At 40.5% G+C, this 14,820-nt stretch overlaps 1 protein-coding gene across 1 annotated transcript in view; it reads right to left on the bottom strand.

Moving 5' to 3' along the window:
• Positions 1–14,820, bottom strand: part of ezh2 (enhancer of zeste 2 polycomb repressive complex 2 subunit) — a 91,179-nt gene that overhangs the window by 17,065 nt on the left and 59,294 nt on the right. The window contains exons 10-14 of the mRNA XM_048522206.1: positions 14,237–14,477; positions 13,657–13,823; positions 11,791–11,885; positions 8,844–8,884; positions 8,597–8,722 (exon numbers count right to left, since the gene is read on the bottom strand). Coding sequence (XP_048378163.1) covers positions 8,597–8,722; positions 8,844–8,884; positions 11,791–11,885; positions 13,657–13,823; positions 14,237–14,477 — 670 coding nt within the window. The remainder of the gene's footprint in view (positions 1–8,596; positions 8,723–8,843; positions 8,885–11,790; positions 11,886–13,656; positions 13,824–14,236; positions 14,478–14,820) is intronic.

The following is a 14,820-nucleotide window of genomic DNA, read 5'->3' as shown; positions in this document are numbered from 1 at the left end:
AAAAAATGACTATAGGCCAAATATTCTGTCAATAAATGGTAGACTAAGTTAAGGAAGTTTGAAAAAAAAATCAATGTAATCTAGCAATCATTATATCTTGAAGAAGGGGAAATTGTGTCTGACTAATTTAGAGATTTGACAGGAAATCACAGATTGGATAGAGGCTAGATGTGTTGCATATGGACTTCCAGAAGATGTTCAATAAAGGTACCTCAGATAATTTTAAACCATAAGACAAGAGCCTGTGATGGTATGGATAGCATACTGGCGTGGACAATGGGATTGATTGAAAGGTAAGAAAACAAAGGACAAGTGCAAGCTTGCAAGGACCTTAAATTGATGGTAAAAAGCTTCTTTATTTAACTAAAAAGAGAAAAAAAACAAGCGAAGGCAAATACAGGTACGTTACAGTCAGAACCACACAAGTCATAACACAGAATAAAGAAATGGCAGATTGATTAAACACTGGTTTTATCTTCTTTTGTAAAGTCAGACCACAAATTAACACCCCAAAAGATGTTGGAGAATGCAGGACTTGGGGAAACTGATGGGATCAAAGGTTGATAAAATCCACAGGGCCCTACATTCCAAATCTCAAATTGCTTAAGGAAGTAGCCAGAGAAACTGTTGATGCAAGTACGGTCATTTTCTAGGATTCTATAGACTCTGGACCTGTTACTGTGGATTGGGTTGCAATTGAGAAACTAAGATAGATATTAAAGTGCCTATATGGTCAATGGTAATCCCTCATGAAGCTTAGTACCACACAGGACAAAGTAAATCACAATAGTTTAAGTTGTAAAAGCTTCAGTGTTGAACGTGGCAAACTGGCATAGAAATAGATTGGTAGGAAACAGCAATAGTAGATTAAGGATTTCTTTTTCAGATTGGGAACCTGCGACCAGTGGGGGTTCCGCAGCAATCAGTCCTGGGACAACAAATATTTATAATATATATTTGTGGTTTACAGGAAGGAAACAGATGCACCATAGCTAAATTGGCAGGTGACAAAAGTTGTCAGAAAAGCAGGTTGTGAAAGGGATACAAACATTGTAGAGATTTATTGATAGGTTAAGTAAATGGGCAAATGGAATATAATGTGGGAAAATGTGAAGTTGTTCTTTCTTCCAAAGTGAACATTTTAATGGAGAGAAATTGTAAAAAGCTGCAACACAAAAAAGGGACCTGTAGGTACTTGTGGATGAAACAGAAAAGGGGCAGAGGGTAAACAAGAAAGTTAATGGAATGTTAATCAGTTATTTCAAGGTACTCAGGGCACAAGAGTCGGGAAGTCTTACTTCAAACGTGCAAGGTACAAGTGAAACTACATCTAGCGTACTGAGAGCCGTTTGGGTCCCCTAAATTAAGGAGCAATATTTCTTTGGAGGCAGTTCAGAGAAGGTTCACAAGGATGATCCCAAGTATGGTGAGAGTGGCTAATAAGCAAAAGATTAAAGAGTTTGGGACTCTACTCAATGGAATTTAGAAGCACCTGATGTGATCTCATTGAAACAAACAGGACTATTAAGGGGCTTGACAGGCTAAATGCTGAGAGGTTATTTCTGCCCAGAGGAGAGTCTAGGACCAGAGAACAGTGTCAGAATAAAAGGGAACAAAGGACTGAGATGAGGAGTAATTACATATTTTTCCTCAGAGACCTGAATATCTTTGTCCCTTCCGCTCTCTGTGGCGAGGATTTCCAGAGTCCCTATAGTTAATGTTGAGGTAGATAGATTGAGGAACTTCAGATTAGCACACTTCTATTGAATGATGGCATAGGCTCGAGGAGTCAAATGGCCTATTATGTATTATGGTATTCAAAAGGCTCATTCCGTCTAAATGTCTTTATTCTGAGAGAATTCAAAATGCTACGCGCTAGTTAGCCTAACATCATTTAGCATTTAAATTGATTAATTCATCCTAACAAGACACTTAAATAAACATATAATTTAGGCAGGGCAAATATGGATTTTTTGAGAAGGAAATTAATTTTCCCAAAGCTATTTAAGTTTGAGGGTGAAATTTGGGGTAAATAGAACCAGTGAACGTAGAATATTTGGATTAGTTAAAGTGCCACATTAAAAAAATGTTGCACAAGAAAAGAGTGCAAAGGGTAGGAATACACAAGTTGTTTTTCTGTTCACAGATTGCTGAATTACATCTCACCAGAAAAGAGAAAAGAACGATACAGCACAGGAATAGGCTCTTCAGCCCTCCAAGTCTGCATCGATATATTTTGCCCTTCCTTACTGAAAATGTCTTCATTTACAGAATCCATAACCCTCTGTTCTCTTCCCGTTCACTTATTCGTCCAGGTGTTTCTTGAATGCTGCTATTATGTCTGCTTCCAACACCACCTCTAGCAGCGTGTTCCAGGCACTCACCACCCTTTGTGAAAAACTGGCCACACATCTCTTTTAACTGCCCCCCCGACACCGCATCTTGAACCTGATTGAGCACTCCACATGGGAAAAAGCCACATACTTTCCACTCTATGCCATTCACAATCTAATAAACCTCTATCAAGTCATCCCTTAACCTCCTGCATTCCAGTGAAAACAAACACAAGCTATCCAAACTCTTCATAGCTAAAATCCCCCATACCAGACAACATCTTGGTAAACTTTTTCTGTATCCTCTCCAAAACATCCACATCCTCCTGGCAGTGTGGTGTCCAGAACTGTAAGCAATATTCCAAATGTGGCCTAAATAAAGTTTCATAAAGCTGCCGCATAACTTGTCTATCCTTGTACTCAATATCTCTTCCAATGAAGGCAAGCATGCCACAGGCCTCGTTTTCTACCTTATCTAGCCATGCTGCCACCTTCAGCGATCTGTGAACCTGCATGCCCAGATCACTCTGCATTTCAATACTCCTAAGAGTTCTGCTAGTCACTGTACAACTTCCACCTGTACTTGACCTTCAGAAAAAAATTGCATCACCTCACATTTTTCCAGATTAAAATCATCTGCCATTTTTCTGGTCGTGCCTCCAACTGATCTATTTCCTGCTGTATCTTCGGACAATCCTCCTCACAATCTGCAATTCCACCAATCTTTGTATTATCTGCAAACTTACTAATTAGACCAGCTATGTTTTCCTCCAAATCACTTGTGTAGACGACAAACAAACAGCAGAGGTCACCTGCAGCCCAGCACCAATCCCTGTGGAACACCACTTGTCACAACCCTCCATTCCTGAAAAGCATCCTTTCACCACTACCATCGGTCTCCTATGACTAAGCCATCTCAGTATCCATCTTGCCAGCTCACCCCTATACCCTATGACTTCACTTTTTATACCAGTCTGCCGTGGGGGGTCTTGTCAAAGGCTTTACTGAAGTCCATATAAATAACATCAACCACTTCTCCTTCAACCATCTTCATCACGTCCTTAAAAAACTTGAGTTAATGAGGTATGAGTTCCCCTGCACCAAACCATGCTGTCTGTCGCTAGTAAGTCCATTTGCTTCTAAATGCTTATAGATCTTGTCCTGAGAATTTATTCTAATAATTTCCCTACCGGCTATGCGAGGCTCACAGGCCTGTAATGTCCTGAATTGTCCCCTTTACCCTTTTTAAAAAAAGGAACAACAATGGCTATTCTCCAGTTATCTGGGGCCTCATCTGTGGCCAAAGAAAATACAAAGATATCTGTCAATGCTCCAGCAATTTTTTCCTCTTGCCTCCCTGAATATTCTGGGATAGATCCCATCAGGACCCAGGGACTTAGCTACATTAATGCTGTTCAAAGGAACACAACACCTCCTTTTTCATAGCAGCTTGGTTAGAAAATTTGACTCTCCCTTCCCAGAGATCATCTTCCACAAATTTAGGGCAGCGCGGTGGCTCCGTGGTTAGCACTGCAGCCTCACAGCACCAGGGGCCCAGGTTCAATTCCACCCTCGGGTAACTGTCTGTGCGGAGTTTGCACATTCTCCCAGTGTCTGCGTGGGTTTCCTCCCGGTGCTCCGGTTTCCTCCCACAGTCCAAAGATGTGCAGGCTAGGTGGATTGGCCATGCTAAATTGCCTTTAGTGTTCAGGGGTGTGTGGGTTATAGGGGATGGGTCTGGGTGGAATGCTCCAAGGAGCAGTGTGGACTTGTTGGGCCAAAGGGCGTGTTTCCACACTGTGGGGATTCTAATCTTCTGATCTTCCTTCTGTTTAGTCAATACCAAAGCAAAGCAAAGTATTTATTTAGGACCTAACCTACCTTTTCTGGCTCCACACATACAGATCTTCCTTTGTCCTCAACTGAGCCAACCCTTTCCATGGCTACTCTCTTGCTTTTTAGCTTTGAATTCTCCTTAAGTCTGTTTGCTAACAACATCCATGTCAGTCTTTTAGCCCTCCGAATTCCTTAAGTTATTTCCTACTTTCTTTATATTTCAAGGGCTTCATCAGTTCCAATCCTCCTAGGCCTTACAGAGGCTTTCTTTTACTTTTTGACCAAGGTCATAAAATCTCTGGTCATCCAAGGTTCACACACCTTGCCATACCTACCCTTCACCCTCGCAGAAGCATGCCACTCCTGAACTCTTATCAACTGCCATTTGAAATTCTTCCACATGACCAATGTGGATTTAACTTCAAACAGCCACCTGCAACCAACATTCTCCAATTCCTGCCGAATATTGTTGTAATCCTTCGACCTCAATTTAACACCTTCGCCTGCAGTTATCCCAACTCATGAGGATATTAAAATTCATGGTATCATGGTTACTGCTCCTGAAATGCTTCCCCCAGTGAAACTTGACTCACCTAGCTGGGCTTGTTTCTTAAAACCAGCTCCAATATAACCCCTGATAACAAAGTGTGGAGCTGAATGAACACAGCAGGCCAAGCAGCATCTTAGGAGCACAAAAGCTGATGTTTTGGGTATAACCCCTTCCCTGACTGAACTGTTTACACACTGTATCCAGAAAGCCTCCTGAACGACCCTTACAAATTCTGCCTCATCCAAGCCCCTAGCACAAAACAGGTCCCAGTCAATATAGGTGATAATGGGAACTGCAGATGCTGGAGAATCCAAGATAACAAAGTGTGAAGCTGGATGAACACAGCAGGCCAAGCAGCATCTCAAGAGCACAAAAGCTGATGTTTCGGGTCTAGGCCCGAAATGTCAGCTTTTGTGCTCCTGAGATGCTGCTTGGCTTGCTGTGTTCATCCAGCTTCACACTTTGTTATCCCAGTCAATATAGGAGCAGTTAAAATCACCCACCACAACAACTGTGCTGCTTTTACATCTTTCCAAAAAGGGGATAATACGTAGACAAATTATCTGCTGCTAGCTGTTGGGAGGCCTGACGTAACCCACAGTATTGTGGATTTCACTTTTCCTATTCCTGAGTTTTATCTGTATTGCTTCGCTGCACAAGTCCTCTGATGTATCCTCCTGCAGTACAGCTGAGATACACCTTGACCAGTAATGCAACGCCCCCACCCCTTTTATATCCCTTTCCATCAACCTGAAACTTAAATCCTGAGACGTTCAGCTGCCAGTCCTGTCCCTCATTCAACCAAATCTCCGTAATTACAATAAATCATAATTCAATGTACTATTCAAAGCTCTAAGTTCATCTACCTTCCCTACTGTACTTTTAGCATTGAAACCCATACATTTCAGACCATCTCCCTTGCTCTTTTCAGCAGCATTGCTCTGCCTGCTCTTATTCTTAGTCAGGTTTGCCTTGGTTTCTACTTCTCCCTCCATTTCTGTATCTACTACCCTACCCTTTTGGTTCCCATTCCCCAACCCCACCCCGCCACACAAGTTTAAGCACTCTCCAACCACTGTACCCCTCCAAGGGTATCAGTCCTGGTCTTGCCCATATGTAATCACAGGTCCCACCTCCCCCAGAACCAGTCCCAAAGCCTCATGTGTCTGAAACCATCCTCCTCCCACCATCTTTTCAGACTCATGCTCATCCTATATACTGCTGCTTCTACTCTGACTAGCTCTGGGACTGGTAATAACCGTGAAACAATTACCTTTGAGGACCAAAAACAAAGTTGCTGGAAATGCTCAGCAGGTCTGGCAGCATCTGTGGAGAAAACAGAGTTAATGTTTCAGGTCCAGTGGCCCTTCCTCAGAACTAGACCCGAAATGTTAACTCTTTTCTCCTCCACAAACGCTGCCAGACCTGCTGAACTTTTCCAGCAACTTTGTTTTTGTTCCTGATTTACAGCATCCGCAGTTCTTTTGGTTTTTAACTACTTTTGAGGTCCTTTCTTCAGAGGCCCCTATTCGGCTTTTAGGTTAACAAAAAAAAAAGGTAAGGTCCTACGTCATTAGCATCAGTGTGTACCACGAACACTGGCTGTTCATTCCCCACCACTCACACCCCCAGAATATCCTGCAACTGCTCGAAGACATCCAGAATCTTAGCACTAGGGAGACAACACCATTCTGGACTCTCGTGTGCTGCCACAGAAACACCTATCTATTCCCCTTATGACTGAATCCCCTAGAACTATAGCATTTTTATGCCCATTTCTCCCTCACTCGACAGCAGATCCAACCATGATGCCATGAATTCAGCTGGTGCTATTTTCCCCTAGAGGCCATTCCCCTCAACAGTATCCAAAACAGTATCTGCTCTGCAAGGGAATAGCCACAGGAGATTCCTGCACTGCCTGCTTAGCCCTCCTGCTCTGCCTAACGGTAATCCATTCCCTTCCTGCCTGTGAAGTCTTTGAGTCTGCTTCGAACCATCTCTCGACACATACTACACAATGCTGTCCGCCTCACGAATGCTCCCCAGTGTCCCCGGCACCACTCCAATTCTGACACTAACTTCCAGGAACTGCAACTGGAGACACGTCTTGCACACGTGCAGGTCCCTTGCACTGGAAATGTGTCTGACTTCCTACATCGAGATATTAGAGCAGACAATGGTTTACAGCTCTCCTGACATGTCCAAACCCCTTTAACTTAATTAATCCTTACAATGTCAAATACTTTTAAGACTAAATTGAAGCTGCTGATGCTCTCTGCTCTAATGACAAATTCTCAAAACTTACTGTTACTCACCAACAACAGCTTCCAGCAGCTGTTTAGGATCACTCTCCTTTACCTACTGGAATTCTCACTGCTGACCTTACTCTTACGATGGGCTGTCTTCTCTCCACTGAGCCTTGCCTTTTTCACTTGAGAGGAAGGAGGCGGGATGGAAACAATACAGTAATGTAGTGTTTGGGGATGACCATTCCTTAACAGCAGGTTTTTCCATGATACCCTTCACACCTATGCTGACTGTGAGGTTCACTCCCAGAAAGCAAACAAGCGATACTTCAGCACCCTATGGTTCGGCAGTACCATCTCAGGTTAAAAAGTTAATGATTTAGATTAGAGATGAAAAAGCCTTTGACCTTAGCCGGTTCCAAGTCTGGAATTCTCTACTTAAGTGAGATATAGATGCTCATCATCAAATTTATTTAAGTTGAGATCAATAGATATTGAGCTCCAAGGAAAAAATCAGGGATATGAGGATAGGACAGGGTGGTAGAATTCATGTAGCGATCATATTGCATGACCAGATTTAAGGTGTTGTAAAGCATATTTGCATGGATTTCTTTTGTTTTTGTACTTTCACATTATAATAAGTAAAATGCTCAAAACCCTGTCGACTTGCAAGATGTTGCTAAATGAGGCTAGCTGGTAAGAATATGGTCATGTGCAAGGACAGGAGGGCGAGATGTTAGATCTTCTACCCCTTATGTTTGCCCAGAACAAAAAAAAGGTATGCTCTGTTTCGGACAGAGATAGAATAGTGCTGCTGTTTGTTGATGTTCATCATCAAAAGCATATAAAATGACACTGAATAAAAAAATGATATTGCAAAAGAGTCCCGCGAGGTATAAATAATTAAGAAAGGGCAACTTTAAATGAAGACTCTGTCCCTTATTTGGCCAAAGAAAACATTTCTAACAACCCACACCTGGTCTGCCAAATATTCCATCACCCAACATGTTTAAGGAGACATTCTAGAATATGCTGAACATGTCTAATAACTTGGCAGCTAACTTCCTCACAAAAAATCATTGACAAGATCCAGCACCAAATCAGCTGGGCCTGTTCAACCTTCTACAAGTTACACAACCAAGTACATGGCAACAAAGAACTCTGCAAGTTAACAAAAGTGTTAATTTTACACAGCAGTTAACATCAAACTCCTGCTTTTGTCAATGATCTAATCTAAACAGCGTTCTCCTATAAAAAGATTTCAAGTCTCCACAACAAATACAAATTGGGGAAATCAGCCAGGTCAGATCAGTGGCTCCTGCAGTTAAGAATTCAATACAGACACTGTACTACAAATTTTACTTCACTGTTTCCATGGTTGGCGCAGCTTTAGGATTTTTTGAACAAATTAATTTTACTTGATATTTTCAGACAGTGTGTCCCAGCAACAAAAAAATGCCATGCAATGCAAAACATTTAAAAAGGCCATATAAGTTACTAACAGTCATAATATTGTTTTATCTAGGTATTACGATCATTACTAGCCATGTGCACACTAGCTGGAGAGATTTGGTTAAAAGTCACAAAACTGTTAGCTAGATTGATATTATTGCTGTATGTTGTATACTTACATTCAGAGCTACATTGACAGAACTTCTCACAGAAGTTCTGAGCCATGACACAGGGGCAGGAACTGTCACAAGGCTGGCGTGGGTGGTCACAGGGTTGGTAGTTATAAACATGATTGGATGAACCATCTAGGAAGAACAACAGAAAAAGGGTAGTCAGCAAGCTATCGAAAGGAAAATAAATTGCTCCTTTTAGTCTCAGAATACAGGATGCTTTGCAATACCAAGATTTTTAACTTGAATTACTAACCTTTTTTCAATTGTATTTTTCTACAGTGTGCAGCCCACAACCTGAAACAAATAGGACTTATATTTAGATGACTAGAACAGCACAATACCCAAAAGTAAATAATGTTCACAATATTGTCTGTCTTGTTCCTTTCCAAACTGCTACCAAGTTTGCTAAGTGATGGCAAGTATTAAATTTCCAAAGTTTGCTACTAAATGAGCAATTTTCCAGAAGAATTACAGTTACTCAAAACATACGACTAAACACTTCCATTCTTATTCTGGAAACACTCAATGATCAGCTGACAGAAAATACAGTACTTCTGAGCTGTACAGATTAAGGAAATAAATTCAAAATATAATGTTACAGAAATACAAAACAGTAGAGAAAGGGAATTAATAAGCATTTAGACTGTAAAGCAATTAGACAAAGAAAACAATTTGCACCTATAATACACCTTTCACTTTTAAATTGTTTCATAGCCAATTAAGCTCTTCGAAAGTATAATCACTGTTGTGATGTTGGAAAGGCAGCAATTTTTAAATATCAAAATCCCACCTCAAATAAAAGATAAATAATCAGATAATTGGTTTTACATATTGTTTTGAGAGATGGATATTAGTCAGGGAAGAGTCACTGTTCTTCTTTGTGATATTGTCACAGGATCTTTTCAGACTACAAGAGGGTCCCCAGTTTAATGGTTCATTCAAAAGAAAGCTCTAACAGGGCTGCACACCCTGAATACAACAGTGGAATGCAGCCTAGATTTGTACACAAATCTATAGAGTTTAAACCCATAACTTTCCACCTCAAAAGACTAGAGCTATGCCACACAGGTCTATACAGAATGATAGAGAAATATTAGAAATTTTGATTTTACAATTTCCAAATGTCTTTCATGAACATGGATAACAATCAACTTACTGCAAGTAATAGATACAATCGCAGACACATAACAGGAATAAACAATTTAGTTCTAAAATGCTGAAGGAAGACAGTAATTGTAGTTAAAAGGACAAACCAATTATTTTGATATAGCTTATTGAGATGCCAAATGACAATCAAAGAGAAACTCTTGCAGTTAGGCCTGTGTCTCTGATGGGCTAAACTATGAAGTTAAAAGCAAGGAGCGCTGTGTCACATTTGACTCACCGTCTGTGACAACAGGTCCTGTTTAAGGTTGACCAACACTCAATGTTTAATGGGTCTGAGAACCAAGTCTTCCTCAGTGTAAGGTTATTAGGATTAGTCACCTCCTGGGCTCGAATCTTGCAAATGATCCCAGCTATAAAAAGGAAACAGTGGGAATGACAATTTATTTGCATTGCCTTTTGCTGCAAGATCGCAGCAGTTGCTTTGAAGCTTTCCAGTGAGATTAATCTGTGGATAATCACACATCACCTCAATTTTCTTCGTAATGGCCCATTACTGAGGTACCAGATACCTGCACACATGCCCTTTTCAGGAACAGTCAGCACTTTATCAGCCTTTTGCACACATCTGGAAATGAATCAGCAGCGCTTTTGGGTTACCGCCACAGAACTACTCTGCAAATCTCATCTCCTGTTGCTACTGATTTTGAATGTTGGTGCATAGTTGGGAACAACTGCAAGAACGTGCCACCCCATCAGGGGACAGCAGCAATCAAAACTATTTGAGGAACTGTCATCAAAAATCCTTCAGATTGTTTTGTAAAGATTCCAAGATTTAGGACGGGGAGTAAGGTGAAAGGCGGAGTAATCTTTCTGGGTGGAAATTGTCAGCACAAAAACAGGCTGATAAAGGGTTCCAACAGCAGGCTTCAGAAAGTGGAAACCACTGCACTATCCTGACCAACAGTAAAATGGGTGTGCCAATGTTAACTGTGTAATAATGTATGCAGAAAACACAAACTGGGGCGGGTGTAAGAAAGAGAGATAAGCATGAACTAGTCTGACTGCAGCAGGAAAGAGTGACTCAAACTGAACAACACAGTAAGCAGCTGGAGGGAGAGGGGCTCACTAAACAAGAGCAGCAACAGGCTAGAAGCCAGAGAAACTATTAATCGGGAGATTGCACAAGCATAAACACAGCATTTTTACTTTTCTTTCCTCAATATAAAAGCTTTAATTTTTTTTTCAGAAACAGTTGTGGCTCTTGACTTTGACCACCATTGGCACAGTATGTCCTTACACTTATTAAGTAACGAGATGTAAAAACAAATCCGAGTGGGCACCACTGATGGGCAATCAGCAGTTTTCATTCATGATCAGTCACAGAGCTGCACAGCTCAGAAATAGACCCTTCAGTCCAGGTGACCCGCAGAAACCAGACATCCCAGGTAAATACAGCATATGGGCCAGCATTTGGCCCCTATCCCTCTAAACTCTTTCTTTACATAGTTCCTTCCAGATGCCTTTTAAATGTTGTAATTATACCAGCCTGCACCACTTCCGCTGGCAGCTCATTCCATATACACACCACATGCTGCGTGAAAAAAAACTGCCCCTTAGGTACCTTTTAAATCTTTCCTCCTCACCTTAAACCTATGCTCTCTGGTTTTGGATTCCCAGGAAAAGGACTTGTTTATTTATCCTATCCATGCCCACATGATTTTATAAACCTCTTCTTCACATTTCAATTCGGCTGGCCCAGCTTTGGTAACATGAAAACAGAATTTGTGGATTCTAATTAAGAATGCCAAGCTGGTTCTTTGGTTCTATTGCATCAAAAACAGTTACTAGGATTATTTATTTTAAAGCAGATGTTCCTACAGTCAGGGTAATCTATTTTGTATTTAATTTTATGAACTATAAAGTAAATTGAGACATATTTAAAACTTTCATATTTCACCGACAGTTTTAGCTGCACATGACATGCAGACAATGGGCTGCAAAGATAAAACATGAGCTTGGTAAGAATTAGTACTGGAACAACAATGTCCCAGTGCACTCAGGTGTCAAGAATACTGAACTAAGAGTGTGCTGACCTATGCTTTCTCTTCTTTTTTCTTGGCGGCGTATCAGCATCCTCCGCAGGGACACGAGCCATGATATTAGATTCTTTCACTGCAAACTCATACACCTAGACAAGACAACAACCAACCTTAATGCTATACAATGTTTAATGGTGTACTAAATTATCAACACTTGGATCCTATGAAATCCAATGCCCATAAACACCTGGACTAGATTTAAAGTTCAACTTATTACTTTAGGAAATATTAAACCAAGATCAATTCTGACTGGCTAACATACCACTCACAACAGCCCTAAATTAATATTAATATTCTGAGACACTTTCCTTCTTAGTTTTGTAATTTTATTTTCATTTCATGCTGAATTTTGGATTCATTCTTTTCTGAAAGCTGTGACATTAATTAAACCTATGTCTTTGGCACTTAGTTGCAACACTACTCACTATTGTTTAAGAATGAGGAAGGACAACCTTTGACCCAGAAGCAGGAATAGCTAGAAAAATTTGCTTTAGCTTTAAATTTCAAAAAGGAATTTAAATGCCTTTAAATGAAGCAATTGTTAATTGTATATATTAAGAAACTCTGGTCGACATGAATTTGAAGCAGTACAAACAAAATGTTCAAACAATTAAAATTAAAAAAGCTGCACATTAAGATGGCTCTGGAAAGAAGGACACTATCATATGGAAGATTAGGTGGGCAGAACCCTGTTTTCCAGTGAGTTTTACGAAAGCAGCTCGGTCTGAGTTCTCAAAAGGAACAGGACTGGAATTCTGCTTGAAAGAACTGCATGGCTGAAACTGGCATGGAATACCTTTTTCCATCAGACTCAATCCCGGTTGTATCTGTCATTCTTGTTGTAATTCACAGTTTGTAACAACTGTAATTTGCCTATCTATTCATGTTTAATTTGTGCTCATTCTCATTGAATTTGTTGTCACTTTTTAACAACAATCTTGTCCAACAATTGTGTAGAGCTGGATGAACACAGCAGGCCAAGCAGCATCAGAGGACCAGGAAGGCTGACATTTCGGGCAGGGTCTAGGCCCGAAACGTCAGTCTTTCTGCTTCTCGGATGCTGCTTAATCTGCTGTGTTCATCCAGCTCTACACCTTGTTATCTCAGATTCTCCAGCATCTGCATTTCCTACTATCTCTTGTCCAACAATTGTTTTGATTGGGACAGTTACATCAACTTGTTAAATTTTGTTTATGAACCCCCACGGGTAGAGCCTACGCATATGAAAATCCAACTCAAACGGATTTTGCTTTTAAAAAGCAAAACATATTTTCAATTTTAATTGGAACATACAGGGAAGATAAGGATAAAATAGTTCCAACAGTTGGGGGCATTGCTTAAAAATTAGGACAAGACCATTTAGAAGAGATGTTAGGAAGCAGTTGTACACACGAGGGCGGTAACAAGATAACAAAGTGTAGAGCTTGGAATTCTTCCACCAATGGCATTAGATGCTAGATCAGTTGTTGACTTTAAATCTGAGATGGATACATTTTTGTTCAAAAATATTAAGGGATTTGAGACAAAGGCAGATATATGGAGTTTGGCCACAGATCAGCTATGATTTAACTGAATGGTGGAATAGGGTCAAACGCCTCCTATTTGTTTGTCCTATGTTCTTAATTGTGAGAGGTGGCATCAAAACTGCAAACAGTGCAAGTGCACCTAAAAATCTCTGCAATTCAAAAAGCAAGCAAAATTTGGGAAAAAGGACACATTGATCCATAATCCTTTGGAAAAAAGTGTTTTTGAAAAAATAATTTATTTTAGGGGCTTTACTAACTTCTTGGGATGTGTATTGGCAAAGGTGGTAAAACAAAGTCTCCGGTTTGACCGACATTCCAACAAATTGATTTTTACCTGTCCACATGTTTTGGTTCCTAATAACTTGGCTATCGCACAGAAGTTATTGTAGTAAGTGCCATGTAGAACTCTGAACAGTGAGGCTTCAGCTCCGCTCCACTCCACATCAGAAAGATCAGACGTCAACTTCATCTTAACAGGGGTTTGACATCTGGAGTTTGCCTCTGAATGAAAGAACAGTTTTTAAATCAAAGGTTTCAGATAAATCAGACGAGGCAAAAATGTTTTAAAAGTTACACAATAGCTATTGTCCATGCCGCCAATGGTTGTCTTTGTCCAAGTTGGTTTCCTCCAATTTCCTCCCACAGTCCAAAAGATGGGTAGGTTAGATGGACTGGCCATGGGAAATGCAGGTTTACAGGACGGGGAAAAGAAAAGGGTTAATAATGCAAATTAACATCTTTGAGTACCCTGTCAAAAAGAAAGGTCTTGTCGCAGCTGTGTAGTAGGGCCACCTGCACACGCGTAGGCTATGGCAACCATCTTTCGAGTTGAGCACACCATCCATATCGTTTCTCTACAAGAAATAATTTCTGGTTTTTCATTCTTTTTAAATAGGAAAATAATTTTCTCATACCAGAAGAACTTGTGGTGTCATCCTTTTTATCCTCCTCATCTTTGTCATTTATTTCACCTCCAGTGTCTGTCCCAGCCTCCCGGTCACTGTCCGTATCTTTAGATTCGGACTGGTTTATTGTTGGTGTACTAGGTCGGCTTGTGCTATTTGGGTGACGTCCTCTGCGACGGCCACCTGGACGTTTAGGTGGTGTCTTTATTCGTTCAGCTGTTAAGGCCACAGCAAAATCCTTTGCTCCATCCTGAAAAAACCACAAACATAATACAGATCATAATACAGTTCTGAGAAAGGGTCACCAACTCAAAACGTTAGCGGTGTCTTTTTCCTTCAGATGCTGAGCTTTTCCAGCAACTTTGTTTTTGTTCTTGATTTACAACATCCGCAGTTTTTCTGGTTTTTAGTAACGATCATGGCTGATTTATTTAAACCAGTGTGAGGATGCCCTTTTTTTAAAACAAGATATTGCACTGATATAGTGAAGTTACAAGTTCTGAAGTTAACTTGGCAAAAAACTGTTTAATACGACAAAAATGCCATATAGCCAGTCCTTCAGCAAGAATTTTTTTCTTTCTTAAAAGACCAAA

The sequence above is a fragment of the Stegostoma tigrinum genome, chromosome 2 (genome assembly GCF_030684315.1).
Source record: "Stegostoma tigrinum isolate sSteTig4 chromosome 2, sSteTig4.hap1, whole genome shotgun sequence".
Lineage (NCBI taxonomy): Eukaryota > Metazoa > Chordata > Chondrichthyes > Orectolobiformes > Stegostomatidae > Stegostoma > Stegostoma tigrinum.
The sequence above is the reverse complement of the archived record's forward strand: the minus strand, read 5'-3'. Positions and strand labels throughout refer to the sequence as shown.